This window comes from Falco rusticolus, chromosome 3, assembly GCF_015220075.1.
Source record: "Falco rusticolus isolate bFalRus1 chromosome 3, bFalRus1.pri, whole genome shotgun sequence".
Taxonomy (NCBI): domain Eukaryota; kingdom Metazoa; phylum Chordata; class Aves; order Falconiformes; family Falconidae; genus Falco; species Falco rusticolus.
The window spans coordinates 10,621,613-10,648,379 of NC_051189.1; the positions used below are offsets into that span (position 1 = coordinate 10,621,613).

Consider the following 26,767-nt stretch of genomic DNA (forward strand, 5'->3'; position numbering starts at 1 on the left):
GTGTCAGGTCAAAGTACAAGCAGGCTGACAAAAGCCTTGGAAAATCCATGAATGCATTAGAAACTATCAGCTCTAGATGTAACCTCCAGCCTGAGAAATCCTTAAACAGGCCTTAAACAGCTAAAAAAAATTGGGAAACTGCAACAGAGGCATATACAGAGTTATGCATTAGTCCATATTTGCCTTGTTTCTTATGGTTAGAGTCAGAGCACTAAGACAAGTGAGCCTTTAAGAGGGTCTGAGATGTATTTGCCCCAGTCCCTAAGTACCAAAACAGCCAGTTAAAGTTGATGCTAAGGAGGTTACGATACTCAGCTTACCTGTGTTTTTTTCAACATACTTTTTTTCTAGTTTGTTATTGAAAAGCTCTGCTAATGAGAATATCACCATCTTGAGAGGTATTTAGCATCTTATTCTTACCCTTACCAGGAAGGATTTCCAAGGAATTAATTTGCAGTATCTTACTGCAGAATATCACTTGCATTTCACTGGATCCTCATGGAACCCATGCAATACAAACTTCCACATTGACTGTGCCCCTCCGTAGCCTCTCTGTCTCTGAGAATGGATTTTCCAATGTGGGTTGTATCTGTTCTTTTCTAGACTCATGTACATCATGTTTTCTAATTTACCGAGGAGAATGTCATGAACAACAGCATCAAAAGCCTTTCTGAAATCAAGAAATATGATAGCAATTGCTTTTCCTTTGTCTGCAGCGTCTGTTACCCATCATAGAAGGAAAGTGGATTATTCTGATATAATCTCTTCTCACAAAAAAAGTGACATTGTTTTTTACTCTCTCCTTGTTATCCTCCAAGAAGTCTGTCTAGTTACTTGTTTCAGTAATTCTGTTTCCAGAAACAGAAGCTTTGCTGACTGGCCATATTTTCTTCCTTTCTTTTTAAAGCTCACAACATATTTACTCTTCCCATTATCTGAAATGCCACCCATTCTCCATGAATTCTCAAAGATTATTTTTCACAATGCTGAAATTTTATCAGCCACTTCAGTATGTGTCCTGGGATGCAAAGATGCTGTACTTGCCTTGACACTGACCACTCAGCTAGCAATGCTCATCAGCAGTAGTAAGTCAACCAGCTCTCTGATGATGGTGCAGGTCCCTTGGAGCTACAGTGAGGTTCATTTACTCCCAGACTGGGGCACATCAATTTGTGCCATTGAGAGAACAGGCTTTTCAAACTCTGCTGGGAAGATGACAGGACATTCACGACTTTTGACCGAGCCCTAGAATGGGACTGAGAATATAACGCTGGGACTCTGTAGGGGCAGGTTCATCAGTTCTCATATATCAGAGAATGCCACCAAGATGATGAAGAAATGAGGCACATACACGCTTGGATAGACTGTGATGTTTTCCGTCCCACCTTGTTGCACCAGGGTGTAAGTATTGTGACTATTTTGTGGGATAACAGCTATGAAATAAAACATTGTGTTGTGTTCCTATTTTCTGCTATCACTGATTTCAAAATCTTATTGTAGCACTGTAAGACACACGGAAAATTTAATTACTCTCTTAGTAGCTGCACAGTGACAGTAGAGTGCACATTTTGAAGGTTAAAGATGGTGGTGTTTCCAAAGTACCTGGGTTGTAAATGTTACAAACACCATTTTTGTGTGTGTGGCCATCTGTGCTCTGTGCAACATCTGTAAAGTTATAAGTGACTCTTTCCATATGGTGAAAGTTCTGAAAACTGACAGACTAATTTGTACGACCAGAAAGTACTCATATAAATAATATTACATTAGGATCTGGGGGGCAAGGGAAATTTGTAATGCCATATGTGTTCATTTCTCTGCCAGGTACAATGATTTTAATGAATAATGCACTGCAATTGTATGTGCTTTGCCCAGAAAAATGATACTTTTGATATCTTATTCTCTCTGCTGCATTTCTGAATGTCTCAGACAATCAGAATGCTAATCTCTACTTGGATAAAATATCTTATTATATAATAAGACTCCATGTTTGCTTGCTTTGTTACATAGCATGCTACAAAACCATACCTTGTAGAGTATTGCTCTTTCCCAACAGTTCCCAAAGAGGGTAATGCCAATTTAATAATTTTGGGGGAGTTTTGGTATAATTGTTAGTGGAAGGCAATCATAGTTTTGTGTGCCTTGAATAATTTCTGGAAGGAAAGGAAAAGAACAAGGCAGACAAATCATCTGCTGCAAACAGTAATGAGTTATGCTTTTTAAATAACAAAGCACAATCTGTGAAATATACCAAAAACAGAAGACAAGGAAAATCAGTGGTGCGGTGCCCTTCTGATTTTCATTTCATACTTGTTTCTCTTGCTATGGAGTGAAAACTGTGCAGTGGGTAAGGTCTAAGCCTGCCTACCAGCTCTGCTGGAGTTGTCTCCAGCCTCTGACCAGACTACACAGGCAGCAGCTGAGGCAGGGGTGTAGGGAAGCAGTGAGCTGCAAAGTTTGTTAGTCTCTGCTAGACACTTGCAGAGAGGTTTGTAGTAACAAGGCTTTCATGCTTTTATAGGGATCATCATCAAAGCTGACATCCAGAATTCTGGGACTTCTGAGTGTCAGGACTCATTTAGGACCATTGTCAGTGGGTGTGAAGAATATCCCACATGAATAACCAACATAGCTCCCATTCCTCACGTTCTTATCTCATTCGTTCTTATTCAGTGTGATTCTGTGCCACCTTTCCAACAGTCTTATTTTTTAATCTCAGTAACAGTTTCTGGATGCACCACTGCGTAGAATAGTTGGAATTGTGGATTGCAAAATATCTGTATAAACAAAGAAATGGTGGCAATCCTTCCTCAGAAGACATCAAAACATACAAATACACAAACCAAATATACTGTAACTCTTTTAGCTAAATTAAATTCAAAACCAAAAGCAAAACCACCTTACAGGATAACTCTAAGGCATACAAGTTTTATTTTGAATTTTCCAGTCAGTTTCTTGTACTTTCCTACATCCGTTTCTCATGTATGAAATGCAAATGCAAGAGACATCAGTAGCTTTATCATCTGTGTTAGTGTGGCCATGATGTACAGGTTATACAACAAAGACTCAATTTGTTTGTATAATAACAAATGGTGAAGACACAAGCAAGAGACTGTGTGAAATGTTTTAACTGAGCCAGACGGGCATGTTAGATGTAGGAGATATAGGAGGAAAATTCTTTTGTTCCATAATGCTCTCACTATAAGCCCCCTCCTGATAGCTAAGCAGTTATATATAGACATTTGGCTGTTTGGTTTGACAGGGAAGGAAATGCAGACTGACTGTGCTGTACTCTACAAGTGCTGAGTATAGCATAATTTTGGACACCATCAGTGTCCCTGTTAAAAATTCTAAAGTATTGTTGAAGTCAAAGTGGGATTTGTGATTTATTTTCCATTGAAAGGACAGATGAAGAAGTCTTCACAAAGTCTATTTTGACAGTGAGTGTAAAAGCGTCTAAAGTAAAGACTGTCAAGATGGCTGAGACCACCTGTAACTCATTGGTTTGAATAACTTTCTCTCCAGCTGGACACCTTCAGAAATTCCTCAGCTGGAAAGAATTATTTGACCAACATGCTGTTTCCAGACCTGATTTGGTTTTCAATGTAGGTGCAAATGCAATAAAGTCAAGTAGAGTGAAATGAACTGGCACTTGAGATTAATGTCAACATCTGTGTGCAAATACTCACTGTCGTTGGATAGCACTATTAGCTGTATCTAGTTTATTTAGACAGCAATATTTAGTACTGCAGATTTTTCTACATTGCAGCTGCAGGCTATTAACCTAGAACATGACCTCTTTTAGTTATTAGTTAAGGCAGTAATAGTAGTGATACAGATTACAATGCAGTTCCCTTGAGAAAAAGCACAGTAATTAAACTCTGTGTCACTATAATTTTTCATGTCCTATAATGAAGCCGGTGTATTAATGAAAAATAAATAAATAAATAGAGGGAAATAATGTGGAAAGACTTAGCTAAAGGAATCTCATTTTTTGGGTTGACTTTTCTCCCAAGTATCAAAGATGAGATTAGAGTGTGGTTGAGAGCAATAAGAAGAGCAAATGCATATTAGAATGGCTTGGGAAAGCAAATCTAGTGCTTTGGGGCACAAGCAGATCACCCATATGACTAGCATTTGAACAGGTTTTTTTACCCAGATAGGCTTGACCCAGTGTGGAAATAAGCCATGTGAACTTTCTTTGAAAGATAATTAAAGACCATTGCCAGGGGCAGGATGTTTCAACATTTGGACTCTTGATCTTTTCTGGCTTGTTGAAATCTATGTTCCTATGAATATTTGAAGTTACGACAGGCTTCTGCTCATGTACTTGCCCTGGAATCCCCTAAAGATTTTTATGCTGCAGTTTCATGCTTATTCAGAATGCAATAAATTTGATAAAAAGTCAATAATGGCACGCAATTGGATAAGAATTTATGCACAATGTTTTTTGTTTGATATCGAAGTTACTAGTGAATGTATACAGGCATGAGAAGATAAAGTACATAAATAGACAGAAAGATCAATTAATTGTACCACTGAACTTTGTTCCCAGGATCTAGAGCTCTGAAGTGCTAAGTAAGGTTAGCTGGTAACTTCTTGTATCTGTATCAGCTGTTCTAACTGACAATCATTGCAAATTGGGTATATATCCCAGGGGAACATTTTTTATTAAAGATGCTAAAACTCATTTTCCCTGTGATTCAAGTGAATATGACCCAGACATAAAAATCACTGCGTATTACAATTTACTCTGGACCAAATAATCCAACTCGCTCTGCTCTTTGAACGATTCATTGCAATATTATCAAGAGAAACTTGGGAATGCTTATTACAAATAAACAAGGAAAGACCAATTTCAAAAGAGCCGACGCTGTCAGGAGAAGCCTCTATGAGATGAAAATAGATACAGGGCTGAAATTTAAGGTAACATATTCAAATATCTTTCTTCAGATTTTAATTAAACACCCAGGATTATCTTTCAAGTAGTGTTATGCTTCCAGCTCTTGGCTAAAAAGAGACAGAAAGCTCTGGAGCATCCAGAATTTGAAAAGCCCACAGCCAGCCATGTAAGCTTTATAAAGGCTGTCCTATTTCACCTGAAGACAGACATGGACATCCCTGCATATTCATGCATATGAATACAATAAGGGATAGCAATTAGATTCTAGTATGCACAGCTTAAGGGTGCTTCCCTTCCTCTCTTGAGTGCATAAGGTTCTTCAGTTAAATAAATGCCATGTGTCCATCCTTATTGTAAATGATGAAAAAAAACCCTTTTAGTTAATCCTAAGGCATCCTACAGATTGATTGCTTTGCAAGTATCCCTTATCTATTACAGCAGGTAAAAAAAAAAAAAAAAAAAAGCGCAATATATGGAATAATACTTGCATACTTTGTCATGCCTCCATAAATATATAACACAGCTAGAGCAGCCTATATCTGCCTTTCAAACTAGTGAGAAAGGGTACCGATTTCTTTTGTGTATAGTTGGCCAAAAGCCACTTTCTTTCCTGCAATGGGAAAGTTGGAAGAATAACACTTTCTGGTTAATTCTGCACCTTTCTCATCACAACGTGATTTGCTACTTCCCAAACATTTTGGATGGCTCCCTGGCTCCCTTGGAATAGCTGCCCTGCAGGGTCCTTCTACCCTTGGAAACGCAGCTCTTAAAGATGTTGTGCTGCTATTTGTGGCTTCCTACCACAGCTGCACATCAAATATACAAAGCAGAAGCCAGGCAGGCACGCTTTGGCAGCAGAAATGAAATTATAATATGAGGACTGGAAGAGAAGTGACTTGGGTTTTATTGTTCTGATAAGAAATTAGTAATCAAATGTACAGAAGAAGGCAATTGCTTGCTGTTTCAAGCAATTGTTCCAGAAAGAAGTGTTTGTTACCAGGAGAACAAGGATCAAGCTCGCTAACTGTATATTCATGATTAGAAATAGGCTTAATCTAGGGATGTTTTTATCCAGGATCTCTTCATCCAGTTTAGCATTGCCCACGTATCTCTTTCTCCACCATTGCCACCCCAAATGACAGACAGAAAGGGAACTGTGCCGAAACAGGAGTGGGAGCGGTAATACCTTAGTTCTCAAGAAGTCTAGAGAAATAGCGAGAGGTTAAGATGCGCTCAAGTGCAGTCTGACCAATCTGACTTTGCCCACCTCCTGTTTCTCTAGCGGTGGTTGATTCAGGTTTTAATTAGTTGCATGCACGTAGGTATTTGGTGCCATTTTGAATGCCCTTAGGTATCCTTCTTGATCTCCAGACCTCCAGATGCTTCGCCAGAAGGGCATGGGTTTCTTATAGGTCCTACAGCGTATCTGCATGCTCCGTGTGAATGTCTCAGAGGAATGCAATGATAGCTTGCATCCAAAGGACACAGATTTCAGATTAGTACACTCAAAGTTTTCACTGAAGTATCTGCCGCTGGATCTGAAACCACTCCTGTCCCGGTGCCTCCACAATGTCTGGTATCACTCAGGCATGTTTCATTTTGCAGCTTTAGCAGTCAGGGAATGTTCAGAATAGTTGCAGGACTAACCTCCAGTTTATCCTTTCCCTGCAGCTGTGCTTCAAAAGGGTCACATACGTAGCTAACACATCTCTGTGTTCATCTCTGCAGCTTTTATTCAGTGTAGTGTTCAGGTTCAGGCTGGACAATGCACAGTTCACCAGGGAGGGGCAGTTAACGAACCACCGGTTCTGCAGCTCTTTAGCATTTTTTGTCCAGTTTCTCTTTGCAGTAACCTCAGTAACCTTGCACACCCCGAGTGTGAAGCTGTATCTGCTTGTCCCTAGCATGCCTTCCTGCAGTGAAAGCAAAAATCGTGCAGTGAAGGAAGCAGGTATCCAATGGATTTGTGCTCTACCCTTTGTGTACTTGGTGTGTTGTGAGTACATGCATGAAATAAGTTCAATGAAAGACAGTAACTCTTGCCACACGGCAGCTCTAGCTGTTACTGCAGCATAGGCGTGTCCACGGTTCCCTTTTCTGTCCTTGCCCTGTCCTACCTTGCTTGCAAAGTATCCCTTGCAAAGTGCCATAAATAAAGAATCCTTCCTAAACGCTATCCTTCACTTCTCTGCGTAAACATCTACTCGACGGTCACCTCCAGGACTGATCACCAATGCACAGGAAATCCTGCATTTCCTTTGCTATAGATTTCAAGCCACAGACCTTGATTAAACACTCATGAGCTTCCACCAACACCAATCATTTCCTTTTCCTTTCCCGCAGCAGATGACATGCTCCTGCATTACCTCACATTTTCTGCAAGTGTCTTCAGAGGAAGAAACGGAGCCAAAAAGCTAAAAACAGACTTAGCTAGCATCTTATTTCGATAAGGTAGTCAAGGATGGGTGGGATCGGTGAGAAGAGAGTATTTACTGTTTCCCCTTAGAGAAGCATAAAAGATGTCACTTCTTCTGGTTTATGTAACTGTCATTCTGAAACAAGATTATTTAACTGGCAAATGCAGCAGATTTTGTAAGAACTAGAATACCCTCTTCAGTGATGTAACACTTTCCTAATCTAATCCAGCATGGCCTGTGGTGGCTATTGTATATTTTGTTACAAATTCATCAAAAGAATCACCATTTTGGCTATTGATACATAATGGGCGATCTCATGAGATAGTATTTTCTTTTTCTTTTTTCTTTTTGAGAGGGCTGGTGGGTAGCAGGATGAAGAGAACAAAACTATTTCACAGAAAAGCACAGTCAAGCTGCAATCTTGAAATTATAAATTCTATCTCTAGCTCTTCCAACAACTCACCTCATTGTTTTGGAACCCCTTAAGGAAGCAAAGTTTCATATCTGCAGGAGCTGGATCTCCTTTTTAGCAGATAACGTCCACAGGTCACTTCTGGTAGACCTGCAAAACACGCAGTCCAACCGGAGGTAAACCTGGAAGTCCGCATTTTTGCCAGTGTCTCAGAAAACACTAGATTAGGTAATTCACACTGACTCATCATAGCTGTGACATCTTCTATGGCTTAGACCACACAGAAGTTTACAACTGCTGCCACATCAAGATCTGGTCTTTAGTTCAAATACAGGGGTTCGTATTTTTATTTCCAGAATGAGATTGAGCCCTTGGAGACAAAACAGTCAAGAACAGCCTATGGTGTGAGAAACAACCAGACCAATGCTTCCTCTGCCAGGAATGAACATCTCAAATCTTTTTAAGTTGTTAGACATACACTGGAGGCATACAGAATAGGCTAAAAGCCAACGGGTAAATATTTGGGAAGCTGTTAGATTATTTTTGGTGTCTCAACACTACTTTTAAAGGTTTGAGGTTCCCTATATCGCATATTACAGTCATTCTGATGCTTAAAGACAATGAAATCGAAGAAAAATGCCTGTTAAAAAAAAAAAAAAAGGTTTATTTTTCTTTTCTTTGTAAACAGATAAAAAGGGATCTGTTCAGCTGATACTAAAATAAATTCACTTTGGCCTTGCATGGTAGTTTTTGTTCATATAACTTGTAATGGAAAAGCTAATTGACATCCTGTCATTTCTGTTTCAATAGACCGAACTCAGTGATGCTGCCCTCTAGAATCCATGACAGCTGATCTATTTCCAAAATAAACCAAGGAACTAAAATTATTTGCAAACAAAGATTACCTCATTCTGGAATGAGGTATGCTAAGCCTTTTTTTCCCCCTCAACAACTGGTACAAGGAAAAATGTTAAGAAAAAATACTTCCAAACAGTTAAAGATCAAAAGGGAGACTATATTTCACAGTAAGCTATATTTCACGGTGGAGAAAAATTAATCATAGGTAGTTTCAAATGTTTTAAAAATAAATTAGCAGGTCTGAAGAAAGACAGCATATTGGCAAATAAGATGGGAATTCAGTAAGTAAAACATAGTGATTATGAATGGTATAATATTCCAAGAAGGAAAACTATATTAAAATAAAAATTTTAAACTTTTCTATGATCACCCACATAAGCATCTGAAAGCACATTAAAATAATTAGTGGATGCATGTTTTCAGAAGCCTCCTGTAAAAGGACAAGGATGCCATTCACCATTTCTTGGACAATACAGAAGAAAAGGCAAAATACAAAAGAAAATACAGAGAACGGTCAGGGCACTGCAGACTCCTGTGCCAGGGGTGCCAGGGGCTCCTGCGTGGGTGATGGCAGGGCTGGGTGGCCAGGGCAGCTGGGGGAGCCCAGCCCCGGGCACTGGGCACCTCTCTGCGGGTGGGGATGAGACCAGATGGGACATGGTCCCGTGGCTGCGCCCAAGTTTATGTGGCCATGGCCAGGCATGTCCTATGATATGGTGGGAGATGTAGCTCAGGCAGGGCCCAAGTGGCAGAGGCTCAGCTTAAAACAGCTCCCAGGGTCAGGGGTTGGCCCAGGCTGTGGCTCCCCTGCCGTGCCCAGTCACAGAAGGAAGGAAGGGGACAGCCTGTGGCTGCCCCGTCCCTGAGCTAGTCCTGAGACCTGGGAGCCAACTGCCTGGGAGGGGGGATGCGCTCACGGCCCCACGGAGATGGGAAATCCCTGTGAAGGTTTGAGCAAGAAACATCTGTAGCTGCTAGAGACTAGACACTTTTGCAATGTAGAGATGTATCAGTTTCGAGCAATATTGGGTAGGATGGGAACCTAGGTATGCATTTCCAAAAAAGAAAGAGAGCAATATGAAAATAAAGATTTTCATTAGCCAAGAGGTTTCTGTCCGCATGAGATTTTAATTGGTTGACATAACTGTAAAAACTTCGACCGCAGGATGCATGTGTGTTCATAACAAAAATCAGGCACATTCAGTGAACCAGCAAATAATACACAGTCACCAGCATGGCTATTAACCATCTGTGCAGGTCTTTTAGTGTAATAAAGTTGAGCATGGAAATTTGACAGATGGGGATATTACTCAGAAGCACTTTTTATGTTGCATTAAACATGTAAAATGCATTTCCAGTTAATCTGAGGCATTTGTTTACAGCTGAAATGTCTTATTTTTGTTTACATGGGATCTCCACTAACCTGAGTTTTATTCTGAAAGGGACATATACATGCTATTCAGTAAATAGAATAATAATGTGTCTGTATTATCATTCAAGTGGATTTCGCTTTCTACTATCTCAGGGTTTTTTTGTTTTGAATGTAATACACTGGAAATTACTCCCTTTACTCCTTTATTAATATTTTAAAACTATATCATTTTGTTTTCTTCAGAGATACAGGAAGCCGCAAAATGGAACAAACCCATCACTGAACTGTTACTGTATTTATGGTACAGACCAATGCATTACAGAAACTTTTTGAGAAAAAAGAAGAGCAGGGATTAGTTTCTAAATGTGCAGTAACACAGTGCTTCCATTCTTATAACATCCCCTGAGTATTACCCTTTATTCCTGTGCAACCAACACCTCTGTGTACACAAAACTGTACTTACAGTGTTTATCTTGATAGATAATAATTTAAAAATAACAAAAAACCCTGTTCTGTCCATTCCCTGAACATTTCCCCACCATTCAAACACCTTCCTCTGTTTTTTCTTTCTGGATATTCTATCTACATCTGATTGTCCTCAGGTAAAAAAATGGGCTTGACTTCTCGTTGGTTTATTTAGAGGAAAAAATTGCACGGTGCCGAGCTGGTGGAGTGGGAAAAAGACTGTACGTGGAGCAGAACTGAGAGTAAAATAGGTGAGAGACAACTTCCATTCTCTCAGGGGTTGTACTTCTCCTGCCTTTTCCATTGCCTGCTGAAAATGCAATTAATTTCACTGTCCCACAGTCTTATCACCTTGGTGTTATTTTTATCTGTATCACTATTCCTTTTATTTGCCTTGTTACAATGCCTAGGTACCTCAGCCAAGATCAAGACTGTACAAATACGGCCTGAATCTGCCAGTAAAATATTGCAAATTCTAATGGAAAAGGCAGGAATAAGAACAGAGAAAGTGAACATTATTGTTTCAGTTTTACGTAGAAAACAAGACAGAGAGACTAAGGGAGATGTGCCTGCATCTAGAAGTCTGGTGCCAGTTTGAATGCCCCACGGTTCCCAAAAGAGACAGCAGAGGTGATGGCCACAGTCCTCCGGAGGCTGCTGGACACCCAGCTGGCGGTAGGACTAGCTGCTGTGTCTGGGGGACTGGATGCCTGCATTCCACCGGAGGTCACTTGCTCAAGGTTGTTCAAAGAGCGCATGGCAAAGCTGTGCTTGAACATAAATCCCATGAGCTCCACTTCACTGTCCCCATCACAAATTAATTCCTCTTTTCAGCTTCTTTTTTTTCTTTCTCCCAACCACCTACACTACTGCTGTTACGAAGCAGAATATCCTTTCCTGCTTTAAATTTTTCTTCTTTCTGTTTCGATCTTTGCTGTTGGCTCTCTGTTCTCTCGCTCAGCAGAAGGCTGAACGCCGCTTGGGTTGGATGCTGTGTTATATAACACTTACCACCCCCCCCTGCTCATTTGCTGGCATCTCCTCCCACCCCCAGCATGCCAAACAATGCTAATGTACGCTGAAACATGGGGATCGATAGCCTTTGCAATTTTATTTTAGCTAGTGTGCCAGTAAGCTGTTGGTAGACATGTAAACAGGTGATGTATTAAAAACCTCATGTCTATGACATACCCACTTGCAATCAGCTCTCCAAACTAATTACATATGTGTGAAAGAAAAATTCTTATAATTATACTAGATCTGTTAACCCTTTGAAGAGTCATGTTATACATTTATTTGGGGCGGATTAAGTAGAAAAGATTGACCTTAATTCTTAACACTATTATTCTCTATCGCCACATTGTTCTTTCTTTTCCTGTCATTAAGAAGTCATTCCATTTCTGTGTTGACATTTTTATCTTCTCTTTTTATCCTTTCCAAAAGCCATGTTATTTATTGATTTTTTGCTGACAAACAAAAGGATGAGAAAGAAAAATGGCATAATCCCCAGCAAACAGCAAATGGCAAGGGCACGCTGTATTCCTCTGATGCAGATGAGTAACCTTTTAGCATTCATTTCTCACTTCACTACTTTAGTTCCACTGTCTTTTCCTTCTGGTTCTGCTTTAATTCTTTCCTAACCAGTATTTTGGACTCATCTGTTTGTTCTGACATGTCCTGTTTTGTTTTGGTTTTTGGTTTTTTTTCATGATTGCCCCTTCTTTCCTTAGAATTAGTTTATTTGATTAATTCTGTCTCCAGTTCTGGTTTTTTTCTCTGGCAACCTCTTCACATATTACTTTGCTATGAAAAAATTATATATAGAAGAATTTCTTACCTTCACAGCATCCTGAAGTAATGTCACTGTCAGTGTGACAATTTTTGTCTTACATTACCAAATCTGGATGAATCCATGCTACTTACCTACTTCACAAACACCTTGTGAACAAAAGTAGTTTCAGGGTTGGAGCATCTTGTCCTAATGCCAAGCTTAATGGCCAGCACTGGCTTAGCTATTGCAGAGCTGTCAGAACAAAGCTTTTCGTGAGAATGGGAACTAGTGGATGATAAGAAAAGGTAGAATCGTAGAATCATAGGATGGTTTAAGTTGGAAGGGGACTTGAAGATCATGCAGTTCAAACCCCCCCTGCCATGGGCAGGGGCATCTTCCCCTAGACCAGGTTGCTCAAAATCCAACCTGGCCTGAACAATTCCAGGGATGGGGCATCCACAGCTTCTCTGGGCAACCTGTTCCGGTGCCTCACCACCCTCACAGTAATTTCTTCCTCATATCTAATCTAAAACTGCTCTCTTTCAGTTGATAACACTACCTCTTAATCCACTATAGGAAGACAACCTCTGAATATGCGCTTTTTTAGAGCAATGCTGTAAACACAAGTGTTGTTTTGTCCTTAATGTATCTATCACTTGGCCTCCATAACACATGCAGACTGTAGGAGGACCGAAAGGGCTTGAACTGCACCTTGCCCCAGCTAGCGTGAACATCACTCTCCTGCAACATGGGGCTGCTGCTCCTGTGCAGATAGCATACCGCCTGAGCTGGCCTCCAGCCAGGCCGAGGGGCTGGACCAGGCCTTTGGTGCATGCTCAGCAAGCCTCTCCAGAGAGCTGGACAGCCACAGGGTCACAGGCCGACGAGTGCCGTTTTGGTTCTCTGTGCTTCTTCATTCTTCTGATAACATGCCCACACCAAGGAAGCCACTGCTATCAAAAGGTGGCTGGTGCGGGAGGTGGCTGAGCCATCCTGGTACACCCTCATCCTGAGGCCAGCTATGAAGCAGCCAGTGAAGAAGATGGGTGATTTCATCATACTTGGAATCTAAATGTGGCTGTGGAAGAGCATATGGCTTCGCAATTGTGTTTTGAGGTTTTATTTCTTTCTCTTTCCCAGTGCAGACAGTTGCTGTCATTTTCACGAGATGAAATGTGCACTGGTGTTATATTTGATGCTGAAATTCACAAATTCACACATACTTTCCTTTAGCAGCCCCAGCCAAACTTTAAAGAATTTCTAACCACTGTAGGTTCTTTTTTTTTTTTTTTTAAGATATTTGATCATGATGCCTTTAGCAGATTTAATTTTGAAAACGAGGTGATGTAAGGAATTTTGGCAGAAAAAAAAAAGCCACCCACAAAAGACTAGGAGGACCACTGTTTCACACCCAGAGAACAACTGTTGCACATTGGTTCTGTTGAGCTTGTACAAGCGCGATCTTCTGCAATGAAAAACCCGGTAAAGTAAAAAGTCCTGTAGGTGCGTGTCCCTTCAGGGGCTGGGCCCTGCGCCGGGGTGCGGGGTGGCGGAGCCCCGCGAGCGCTGCCGTGCCGCCACCGCCCGCTGGGCCCGGGGCTTGTGCAGGGCCGAGGGGCGAGAACCGGCCCGCCGGGGCGCCCGGCCGGGGTCGGAGCCGCGGCCACGAAGGGAGCGGCGGCGGCAGCGCTAAGCCGTGCCCGTGGGGGGGCGGCGGCGGCGGCGCCGGGGAGGCAGCCGCTGGGGCGCGGGGCGCACGGCGCTGAGGGGCGGGGGCAGGGCGCCGGCGGGAGGGCTGGCGCGGCCCCGCCGCCCGGGGCAGGGGCAGGTCTTGGCCCGGCCGGGCAGGCGCCGGCAGCCGCCGAGGGTGCCGGTGTCCCCGCCGGCCCGAGCGGGGATGGCCGCGCCGGTGCGGGGGAGGCGGGACCCAGTGACGGTCCCCGCGCGCGCTCTCCCGGGCGCCCGGGGGCGGCTGCCGCCGGCGGGACCCGGCCCGGCGCGTGCCGGACCTGCCCCTCCCTCCCGCCCCGCCCCGCCCCCCCGCCCCGCCGCCCCCAGCCCCACGCACACGCACGCACCCACACACGCCGCCACCCACACGCGGTCACGCTCCCTCACACGCACACGCCGCCGGCGCGGCTCCGGAGCGCGGCGGAGAGAGGCGGCCGCGCCGGGTCACCTTCCCGGCCTCTGGCAGCGGGAAGGGCGCCCTCGCCGCCATCCGCCGCTTCGGGCCGGCCCGGCCCCGGGTGAGCGGATGCCCCGGGCCGGCGCGGGCATGAGCTGCGCAGAGGGGAGCGTCGTCCTCCCTCCCGGGGAGCCGCAGCCGGACCGCGCCGCCCCGCTGGAGCTGCCGGCCGCAGCGGGGGACGAGAGCGGGGACAGCCCGGAGGAGGGAGACAGCGGCGGCCCCAGCGCTGGCGAGGGCCGGAGGGGCGGCTCGGAGAGCGGCCGCGCCGAGGCGGGGGCCGCCGGCGGCGACAAACCCGAGACCCGCTCGGTGTGCAGCAGCGAGAGCGGCAGCGGCAGCCACCCCGGCGGGGCCGGCCCCATCTGCAAGATCTGCTTCCAGGGCCCCGAGCAGGTGAGGAGAGCGCGGCGGGCGGGCAGCTCCCCGCGCCCAGCGCGGACGGGCCGCTCCCCTCACCGCCCCCCGCCCCCGAGGCGGCATTGGCGGGGGCCGGCGGCGGGCGGGCGGGCGTCGGGGAGCGATCAGCACCAGGGACAGGGCTCGCCCCGCCGGCCCCGCGCCCGCCCCGCCGGCCCCGCGCCCGCCCCGCCGGCCCCGCGCCCGCCCCGCCGGCCCCGCGCCCGCCCCGCCGGCCCCGCGCCCGCCCCGCCGGCCGGGCTGCTGCCCTCTGCCGCCCTCGCCGTGCTGCCTGCCGAGCGCGGCCGGCGCCCTGGCGGGGACAGCCCTCCCCGAAGCGGGCGTTGCGAGCCTCAGCTGCTGTACGAGGCGGTGTGACAAACGCTTGGGGCAATTGTGAGCCGGCGCAGAGCTCCAGGACCGTTCCGAGATGTGTTATGGCTGGCTTGCACGCCGTGTAGTCTTCCTGCCATCACGCTCGCTGGCTGTCCCTTCGGGGACTTTAAACAATACGAATTTCTCAGGTGTCCATTAGACTTTCAAATGAGAGTGTTAGCTTACAGGTAGTGCTGGGAAGACCTCCAGGTATCTCCTCTGTCATTGCATTACTGGACACGATATCAGTGGTGGATCCGTAGCTAGCGTTTTGTAGCTTGTCTTGTCGTTTAGCTAAAAAAATATATCTTTCCGAGGAAAGAGAAAAGCTGGTTTATGTAATTCAGAAATATGTGAACTACTGGGGGAAGTATTTAGTTACATTATTTGGGGTGCTGCCAGGCTAGCTGGACAGTGCGGAGCCCGGCTCCAAGAGCACGGTTCTCTGACGTCACCCGTTTCTCTCCTAGCGATGACTGCAAATAACAGTTGGAACAATGCATGTAATCACTTTCAGTACCGTTTGAGGTATTTGAAAGGGCTAATGCTACTGTTGCTTGATGCGCAGTAATCTTTCACTTGTTTCACATATGTATGTGTACATGCATAGACAGTTCTCTGGCTTTGCCTCATTAGAAGCACTTAGACTTCTTAAGACAGTTTAATTTTTGAGTATATACATGCTTTTTCACGTATTAAAGTTTAGACCAGTTCATTGTTATACACCTATAAATATTTTGGTATTGAATGTGCAGGTACATAAAAGATTCCTTTAAAATGAATGTTTCTGTGTTGCCTTTTCAGGGTGAATTGTTAAATCCGTGCCGCTGTGACGGGTCAGTGCGATACACACATCAGCTTTGCCTGTTAAAGTGGATAAGTGAAAGAGGGTCATGGACCTGTGAACTCTGCTGTTACAGATATCATGTTATAGCAATTAAAATGAAAAAGCCTTGCCAGGTAATTTGTTTGTTTGTTTTTAAAAATATGTCTTTCCAGTCATTTTTAAAATCAAAATGATTCTTAGGTTTATTTCAAAGTTTTTGGAAAATACAGTGGAAGAGCCTGTATACTTCACCAGTTAGCACTTGCACCCACTTGAAGTTAGCTTTAAGACCAGTCACTTATTAAAATGTGCAGTCGTTTGATTCTGTTACATTCTTCTAGCTTTTGGCTTGCCATAGAAATGGTCTTCAGAGTTTGATAAATTCTCTAATTAGATGTCATACTGAGACATGACAGAACAACTCAGATCTCCCTGATTCACTTTCTAAATTTTAAACATGCCTTCATAGTTTGTTAAATAGTCAGAGGTTGTGAAATCAATTTTTCAATTGTGAAATTCATTTTTCAAGCTTTGGGTCCAGAGGAGAGAGGCAAAGAAGATTTCTGTTGCCTGTGTATTCATCTGTTGTAAAAAAGTAAAAGTGACTTTTCAGTCTTGGCACAATCCAGAGTAGCAAAATGCTCTGTTAAGTTTGTCCACCAATAGCTGTTTCAGAAGCTGAAACATGCAGTAACATTTTTCACAGCTCCCTTTTAATAGCATCACAATGTGCAGCTGGAAGTTAGAACATTATAGTGGTAGTGTGTTCAGGGAGAGGGGAGGGAAAACTCAAAGCTTCAGCAAATCTGTTAGGGAAGCCTTGATACCACTTTGCATATCAGAATTCTTTAGAGGCTTAAAATTCCATCCTAGAAATTGTATTTCATAAGATCGGAGGAACACATTTAGTAAGATAATTGAATCTTTTTCCAGTTTTGATTCTATGAGCTCAGCGTTGGTGGAGCTCTTGAAGGCCAGAGGATGCGGGCCATTCTTCTGTGCCTGCGTTTGATTGGAGTTTTATAGAAAACTTGGATGGGAATGGCAGTTGTGTGAGCATGATAAGCATTCCTTGGATGTAAGATAACTGACATATTTGCTTACAGCTGTTTAGAACAGGTGCAAGTACTTTCAGACCCAGTTTGACTTCAAGCTTCTCCTTCATGAATCCACAAAGGAAACTTTTTGATAAGCTTTCCTGGATAGAATCTTTATGATGTAAAAAAGTAATGGATTTGAAAATGCTCCAGAAAATGAAAGTGGTGGATTCTACATAGACTTTATCTGGTGGTTTGGCATGGGATTCTATTTGAGCCTATTGGCTTATTTTAATCTTTAAAAAATCTTTATTTCTTGTATATCCAGAACAATCTCATCCTTGTCCTAGCAAAGGATATATTACCAACAGTTTGCAATGGTAGTCTCTGAAAATTGTTTTTTTGACAGCAAAGACCTGACACAGTTGCCTGCAAAGAGGCATCTAGTACTGTTCTGAGATGTCACAAGGTAGCCAAAATGCCTACACAGGATAGCAGATATGATGCAACTTATGACCTGGAACTCTGGAACTGCAGCTGGAAGCCAAGTGAGATTATAAAGGACCTCTGAAATGTCATTGGACACTTACCTGTGGACAACAGAACCAAGCCCCAGTTTGAAAAACAGCTATTAAATTTCTGTGGAAAACAAAAGCAAAGAAGAAAGAAAGCATCAGTAGGTGACACAGTAGACAACAATGTTTGGCCAAGCCAAAGCGAAGTACAAAGAAACTGAAGAACCAAAAGTTAAATGCCATTCTTTTCCTGAGTTATGGCACTTTTTGGGGAGGGGTGGGAACTAGATTCGTGTTTCTCTTTCAATAGCTTAAAAAGTACTTGATTTATTCTTAACCCCATCTTTCATTTTTAATGTAAATTATTTAAGTCTATCCTTTTTTATTCTTGAAAAAACAGCATGCAAAAACATTTCATGGAGTTGCATACTCAAATAATGCTAGGCATACATTCCTGACACCCAAAGGGTCATGCAGTACCTTTCTCATTTTCCTACACTTAATATTCCTTTTGTAGTTACAGAATCTAAAAGGAAGTCTCAAAACTGTGGCCATCTGTTTATTTTTATAAGGGTGATCAGTCTTACAATGCCCTCGCTCTTCTCCCATGTTGTTAAGTATGATAGTATTGGCCATTTTTAACAGCTGTCTTGATTTAAGCTTTTGGGCACGTTCTGATTCATTTGCTTGACTACACAAAAGCCTGTTTTAAGGTAACTTTTCGGCCAGGTTTGTTAGAAAGCTAAGGCCTAGACCATACAACACAGAAGCAGTTTACATCTTCATTGAGGTATTAATGTACTTTAAAGTTCCCAAGCAAGCAAGATTTCTTATATTACATTAGATACAATATTTGGACAGGAGTAGTTCACTCTCTCTACAGCTAGTAGTCTGCCTCAGTCCATGCTCTCAATCGCTACCAGTCTTTTACTTATTAGATCTGTGTAGGCAGTGTCATAAAAGAGAACAAGGATGCTGTTTCCCAAAATAACTTTTTCTATGCAGATTTACACTAGCTCCTCAGGTTTACTTTTGCATCATGTATTTATGGAATGGAACAATGCATAGGGAGTTAAGAATAGGAGATTTTTCTATGTTTTCTTCCAGTACACTGGAATAGATGTGAATATTCCATTTAATATCTAACATTTTCTATGGTTTCTGTTGCTTCATGGCAGGGAAAGTAATCCCAAAGGGGGGCCTCTTTGGAGGCAGTACATTCAAGGAACAAAATTTATTATGGTAAGTGACTATTCCAATAGAAATTTTTCCAGTGTCACTTTTTATATTTCAGCAACTACCACCTAATTCACTTTTAAGAGCCTGATCCTGGAAACGCATAGACTTTAAATATAGGAATAGGTCTTCAAACATAAAAAATAACAAATTAATCGATGGGCTAATAGTGGAGGTTGGGCATATAAACAAGTTGATGATGTTTGATACGGTGTTTCACAAAGAAATGCAGATTTGATTTTTTTTCAGTATCCTTCTCAGGATCTTATCAGAAAGACATTTAAAATTGCACTAGTCTTTTAATGGAAGCGCATGTTCATGTTGCTGGACTTGCTCCTTACGGTGGGGTGGAATTTGATCCCATAATAGGCAAGGTTATATTAATAACTAGAACCCCTCCAAAACTATAATGAAGGGAGTTGGAATAAATATTGCTTTGATGGTTTGAGCAGGGAGTTTTGGAAGGTTTTTGAAACCACTTAAAAAAGAGGGACAAACTTTAAATGTCTGACTTGCAAGATAAACCCACTTAGAATTACATTTTAGATTAACAAAGAGAAAGAAAGCACAAGCAGAAATATTTTTATATTTGTTTGTTAAGCTCTATAATTTGCACAGATTTCCTTCCTAAAGGAAATGTAAACAGATTGCTTTATTGCTGCTTTTTAATTATTAAGCTGTTAGCAAATTAGTTCAGTAGGCTTGCAGTTAAGCATGAATGTATATGAAAGAATGTAAATTCTCTTGTAAGATTTGAAAATACTGTTTAAAGTGGAATATAGTCATACAAAGGCTGAGAAAATAGACTTTGGTGCTAAACCCGATCATTTCTATAAAGGTGAACAATAAAGATATTTAGAGAAAAGCCTTTTCCAGACTGTTACTGTAGTCTGTCATAAAATAGTATTCTGTTAGATGTTTAATATATCCTGTGCTTCTGTTCACTGAAACATTATATTCTGGTACTCTAGATGAACTGGACCCATTCCAAAAGTGATACAGTAGATTGGTGTGCTAATTTAAGAGCTAATTGTGTAGCAATTCAACACCTTATCTGACATCAGGAAAATCACAGAGCAGTTATTTTAAAAAGTAAATTCTTAATTATCAAGTCTGATTTCTTAATGTAGACAATAAATTAAGGTTGTACTTAGTATTATTTAAGCAAATATGTAGTTACTGGAGATGGAATGTGGCTCATGAGTTCAGTGGTTTTCAGTGGCCCAAATTGCGATTACTAACATGTGACATGTTCAGCATAAAAATTACTCTTGCTAACAGTTTTCATGAATTACAGGTTCAATTTTTCAACTCTTGTTAATGTAAGTAGCCCTCACTCATGTGAGTAATCTCAATAGCATCAATTAGATAAGCATGAGCCAGACTATAGCAGACTGCGTGTACGTACATGCATGTTATATTAAAAAGTGCAAAAGTCAAGTTCTTCAGATACTTCAGTATGGAGGCCAGTGTCCAGAAAATATGCATAATGAATGTTTAGTAAATTGCTAATGACTCTGCTCAGTTGGATGAATGCATTTACTCTTTGTAGGCATAACTAAGAAGGGGAAAGGGAGAAGGCTCAAATCTCTAATTGTGCTTTTTAAACCACACTATGTACTAAACAACAATCTACTAATGTTGCTGCTGTTAAATTGCCTGTAATGAAGATCAGGAGAATACATTGTGCTGTTCAATATGTCAATGTACACAAAGAACAAAAAGGATTGTCCCAGTCTTGGACCATTTACAAAGAAGTTTGAACAAGGGGTAAGGGACAAGTCTATGGGGATATGTAAAACCAGCGGTGTCTGTACACTAACGATTTTTAACTATCATTGAGTTTTTGGCATCTCAAATGACATGAGTTTTAAGGTGCCTCTTGAAAAGAAAAGAATGAAGCTTTGCAGACACCCTTTGAGTGTGGAGGCTGTATGGAAGGGCTATTAGAAAATAAACCACTTGGCTGAGATAGGTATCGTGAACTGAACAGAAATGAGATTCATTATCTGACTAGTCATTAGAAGGTAATTAATATGGCATGAAAAGCCTGGAAGGACTTAAACAATCAAGTCAAATATTTTTTATTTGATGTGATGGGGAAGAGAGGATCCAGCATAGCAGAGAAAGAAGGGCAGTAACATGGTCAAAGTAGGAGACTAAAAAAAATTGTATTTGAAGCAGTCTTGTGGTTGCTGAGAAAATTACATTTGTCATGAGCTTAAAAGCTGTGTTACAGTAACTGAAACATAAGATGAAAGCGAGGATGAGAAATTAATTTTTAATGTATGAATAGTCTTAGATATGCTACATGGAAAGCACATGCAAGTTCTAGAAATACTGTGAACAGGCCGATTCAAATAGATATGTACATTTAATTCCTGGGTTACATGACAGATTCATAAATTGGAGGATGAATCTGTACTGCTTGAGGAAGGCTGGGGCATCAAAATCTTAGAGATTTTAATGAACTTAAATGTACGGTAAGATCTGTACAAAAGGTGTCAGAAGCAGACAAATGTTTTAGTTTTGAAAGGAGAGAGAAGTCTGAAACAGAAAAGTAGATTTGTCAGTCATTAGCATAGATACAGTAGCTGTACTCACACTTTTTTTTTTTTTCCTAAGCACCTACTTTGGCCACTTCTAGGGAGGAGTTACTAGACTAGATAGACCTTTCAGTTTGATGCACTCTGAGTAGTTTCAGTAACATGCACTAGGTAGATGCTCGTGATCACGATCAGTTCTAAGTAGCGTGCTTGATGAGTCTAGAAGCAAAAGGATAGCAGGGCTGTTGAAGGGGCCAGTGGTGTCAAAGTTGTGGATTTTTTCTGTGGTGGGAAAGGCAAAATATATTTCCAGTGTACTTTCTGGGAAAAATCTCAAGGTAAATGAGAGACTGAAAAAGAGAGTTGGGGTAAGCAGGTGGATCAGGAGTAAGGACAAAATTATGTCACTGGTGTAAGGTAGAGAGAATATAGAAGAAGAGAGGACAGTAAAAAATTCATTACTGCTGGAAAGGACAGAAATGCAAAAATGGAAGGCATCAGAGAGAAAATGCTAAGGGGATGATGAATTTCATGTTGCATGATGTTATCTTTGTTTTCTTGTAATTAACACACAGAGAGACTCAGATAAATGGAATAGTCAGTTGAAAAATAAAGGCAACAAAGAGATGTGGAGACAAAAGTCAGTTAAGCTTGAGAAATAAATTTGGTTAGCCATTCAAGTGAGAGAACAAATTTGTCACGGAGCAAGTGAGCAGGCCACTGGTGTACTACTGGCATCCTAGGGCCAAAATATCTGGCTGGTAGCATACGGAGCTGAAAGAGTGCAAGATGAACATCACAGTGGAAAGGAGGAACAAGACTGTAGACTCTTTAGAAGGATGGAGAGAATTGCTAACTAATGACTAGTAAGAGGGAATGGGATGGAAGAATCATCAGTACCAACCAATGATCTGAAAGTCATGAAATAATGAAGAGTCATATGTGAATAAATGAACTGATTCTGTCAAAGTCATACCACAGTGAGAGTTTAGTAGGGATAAAGAAGAGCTAATAACAAAAGGCTAGATACAGACCTAGGTGAAAAGCTAGTCAAAACAATGAACAGCCATTTGTTGACTATGAACACTGAAGCATAATTGTAAGTCTGATAAAGAGAGATTATATTCATCTGAGGGGTCACAGCAGTCATCAACATAGGAGTTGAAGCCATCAGGAAGGAACATGGGAGATTATAAAGAGAGTCAAGAATTGAAACTGGAAAGATGAAGTAGAAAGGGATTAAGTGCACAGAAAATAGAAGCTTGAAAGAGGGGACCGATTTTGTATTAGAGTCCTATATGAAAGAACGGAGAGTGATGAAGGGGGCGAAGATTTAGGTCAGAACTGCCCAAACTTGGAAACCAACTGTTTGAAACCTATGATTCAGTTAAGAAACTTAGATATTTCTAGTCTAGTTGGGATTTTAATATTGTCTGGCAAAACTTAGGCTTTCTTGCTGGTTGGAAGGGACCAAGATGGAAACAGTGATCTAGAAGGTGTAGTTAATATCTGGGATTTTGCGACAATGGTTGGAGTGCCACCAGCAAACACCTGAGATCCGCTTTCCTGATTCTCTGTGTGTTCACACTTTGCTAGGTGGAACATTTGGTCAAAAATGGCATCTCAACTGATAGAACTCAGGAAATCTGTTATTTTTGTCAGAGCATCAGCTATAGCATGCAGGGAGATAGGCAAGCCACTCCGGTGCTCACATCTGCCTATTTAAGATAGGGGATTACCACTAAAATAATTAGGCAAAGAAATGGTGATTATGGCATAGAGAACAATTTTGTACTAACGTGTACAGTGATTTTAAACTAGTTCTCTTACTTTCACTTAGGCAGTTCTTTGGACTTCTAAAGTATATACTAAGGTAATCAAATACCTACACAAAAACAGAGCCTGTTTTGAAGGTATGTGGATGCCTGCCCCTCTTATGTTATTCTTTTACTTCCCATAGCTTATTAAAAAAGCAATTGTTTCTTGTTTTAACCTGTGGAATGCCTAAGTTGTGCTCAGGGCAGTTTGACTGCTTGAACAGTGTGAAACAACAGTTAGCACATTCTAAAGTGTGAACTGTACTTGGAAATAAAGTTTTAATTACAAGTGTCATCCTGATCTGGTAGTAAGGTATATAGATATAGATTTTAAAAGTGTCATTAACTTGGTGTATTAAATAGTGGATTAAGTTGGATTCCTTTGCACCTAAGGTTTTCATGGAGCAAAATGACTAGCATGAAACATGGTGCCAGGCTGTTATTTGGAGTAGGTTTTCAAAATATCTTGAGTAGCAGTTATTACTGGAATTATAAGGATAAACAATGTATGTACAGCAGATGCCATTAGAAAAATACATCCAAAAGTAAAGGGCAGTGTGAATGGGAATCAAGATTGCTACATATACATAGTTACTGCCATTTTAAATGCTTAGGCTATCTAAGTAAAAATGCAAGGCTTAAGATATCTTAAGGGACCTGCTTTGAGGAACCTTTGAGTTCCTGGGTTTTGTAATTTTTTTGTCTGTTTGATTGGATACTTTACCAACAACTTGATCTTCTAGCCTAAAATTGATGAGATTTATTTAGTGATGAATGATTTGTGAGTTTTTCAGATGCAAATTTTCGTCTTTTCGTCTTATGTCCAAAATCCTGATTATTCAGGTCTTTAATTCCTATCAACAGAGACTAGTGAAAAACTTTGTAATCAAGCACTGGTTGTTCCAGCATGCTGCTTCTATTAATATGAAAACTTGTTAATAAATGCTAGTGTACTGCTTTTATACCTCTTGTCTATGATTCCTTAGCTCATGCTTATTTGACAATGTAAGTAGCCGGCCCTGAGCTCCAAGTACTGTCATAACCTCCTGACTTCTCTACCAGTCATGCTACGTCAACTGTGAAGCGCCACTGTAGTCTTTTCCACAACTGAAATTTGTCAAAGAAAGTTTTATTAAATTCATTTTGAAACTTCCTTTTAATGCTTCTTGGGTTTGAATGTTGGTCAGTTTGCATTGGACTTCAGTGCTTCATCTGAATGACTGACAGTTGTGCTAACATACTTCTTTCTTAAAGTGTTCAACTGGGGAGACAGCTTTTACACCTATTGCACTTCGATTTTTTTAAAATGTTTGTCCCATATATAGATTCAAATTGGATATTTAGTATTCAGTGAAGTCTTTCTTACTGCTTCAGCAATGTGCAGAGGGCAGCCCCTTCCTCCTTTCATGCCAGCAGTGCAACAGCGAAAGAACAATTTGACCTCAGTTCTTTTGAAGTATTTGTCTGAGTCAGAGCACTCTCATTGTGAGTTTTGCCTGCATGACTTTTTCCATAGGGTTCTTTGCTTTTCGTTTTAAACTATTTCATCTTTCCCTTTTATTTTCTTTATTTCTACATTTCTTTTTCCTGCTTCTTTTGTTTACATTTCAGTAAAGCTGATGGAGAATGACTATTCCAGTTTAGCCACATGCTGTTTCCTTTCTCCTTATTATTCTGCCCACCGTGCTCCACACCCCACCCCCCCACCCCCACCCCCCATGTTTTTGCATATTTTTCTAGCAGTGCCTTCCCTCCAGGGCAGTCTTGAATTTTGCCATTTCTGTGATAAGCAAATTTCCAGCACAGGAATACATCATATTGATACCCAAATAAAGTATATTACTGGATGGAGGCTATTTCCTGAGCTAAAGCTAGGGCTCATTTCTCATGTCTTTTATGCCCAAAGAACAGATATAATAAAAAAATAATTCCTAGTAGTTTCAGAAAGTCATGAACCTTACCATCAAGATGAAATACTTGGTAGCTTCATGTGTATTTAGCTATTTTGCTAATGCTGGAAGAGTATTCCAAGTGCTAAAAGGATATTTAAAAAGGCAAATTCCATAAAATTGGCATCCAGGAAACAGTATCTGTAGGAAATAAGAATAAACTTCAGTATGCCTTCTCTCCTTTCATATTAAGGAAGCTCCCTGTGCTCACCAGGCAAGAACAGACAGACAGTCTACTTCTTAATGGAATGCTTTATGTATCTCTCATTGCTATTATCTAAGCAATCTGCAATTTACAATCTACTATAACTTGTGGTTACTCCCAGCACATTGTGTTCCTCCTTGGATGACTAAATTCTGCATCTCAATTTCAGAGCTGCTTGAAAGAATCAGCATAACACTGATGTGAGCTCACTGTTTCATATCGGAATAATATGAATAGAATATAAGAGTCTTACGCTTCCAGCCTTTTCCTGCACTTGCAACACTGTCCTCCACATAAATTCCTTCTTTAGCGACCACGAGAATCATCAGAAGCTCCATTCAGCGTCACCTTCCCAAAAGGACAATTTGCCTGTATTTAAATGTACAATGATAACTTTAAATTCTGCTGAGACTTTATGAAGAGGGTCACTTTCTCCTCCAGTAGCATTTACAGAGTATTGCGTATCATCTCATTGCTTTCTGGGTGCTTGCACCAAATAGAAGTTTGATTAATTACTGATGCCTTCTGATATCTGTCAAACTTCAGGGAAAGGTCTTTGTATCGTCTACTGCTCAGTGGATGATAAGGAGAAGATCATCAAATGCATCTTCGGGATTTCAAAATCTTCTGCTTCAGTCTGCCCTTTCCTTCCTATAGCCTTGCATAAAAGATCTAGAAAATACATGAAATTGATGAGTATTCTAGGGAAATGTACCTGCTTCAGAGTTTCTCCACTGACAGTCAATATTGTTACCATGTAATTGAATGTATAGAAATTTGTGGAAAAGCTGCTGTGCGTTCATGGGGGAGAGTTTATGGCTGTGGGGATTTGAGAAACTTCTTTTTCCTCTGGGCCTTTCCCTCAGGCTTTTGTAGATATGTCACTGATACAATCGTTGTGAACCTAGCCACTTCAGTCTTCTAGCCTAGCCTATTTCAGAAGAGAAAGTAGTTTCAGTAGTTTAAAGTTACTCTGTGATGTCTTGGTATTTATCACGTGACACAAGTGAATCCTTTTCTTCATGGTACAACTGTCATGCATCAGGTCCTCATGATAACCTTAAAGGTTCCTTTCTTCCTCATTTGGGTCCAGAGGTACAGGCTTCAAGTCTGTTTACTTAAAAATCACCTAGTATTTCCACAGTCATATGCCCTCTTGGACCCTGCATATCTCAAGTGTGACTAAGAAGCCATGCCTTTGTCCCAGCGTCACTCTCTCCTTCCTTTCCATCTTTTCTTAACTCTGCTGATGAATTGGCCGGGTTATCTAAGTACTGAACCATTGCTGCTTCTGATATATGAATTCTTAAGGATGTGACCCTTAGTTATGACATTAAATTTCTCACTATTTCTCTACTCCCCCCAGTAACTATACTGACCACTCCTTTTCCAGTATTGTGACAGAAGTCAGGAAGATTCTTGGGATAGAGACCTGCTTCAGGAGGAGTTACACTGTCTTTTTCTTTTTTTTTCTTTTTT

General features: G+C 41.6%; 1 protein-coding gene across 1 annotated transcript in view; it reads left to right on the forward strand.

Moving 5' to 3' along the window:
• The first annotated feature begins 14,275 nt into the window (after nucleotides 1-14,275).
• MARCHF11 (membrane associated ring-CH-type finger 11) overlaps nucleotides 14,276-26,767 on the forward strand; it is a 36,175-nt gene continuing 23,683 nt past the window's right edge. Inside the window, exons 1-2 of the mRNA XM_037382214.1 lie at nucleotides 14,276-14,779; nucleotides 15,962-16,117. Coding sequence (XP_037238111.1) covers nucleotides 14,453-14,779; nucleotides 15,962-16,117 — 483 coding nt within the window. The 5' untranslated portion in view covers nucleotides 14,276-14,452. The remainder of the gene's footprint in view (nucleotides 14,780-15,961; nucleotides 16,118-26,767) is intronic.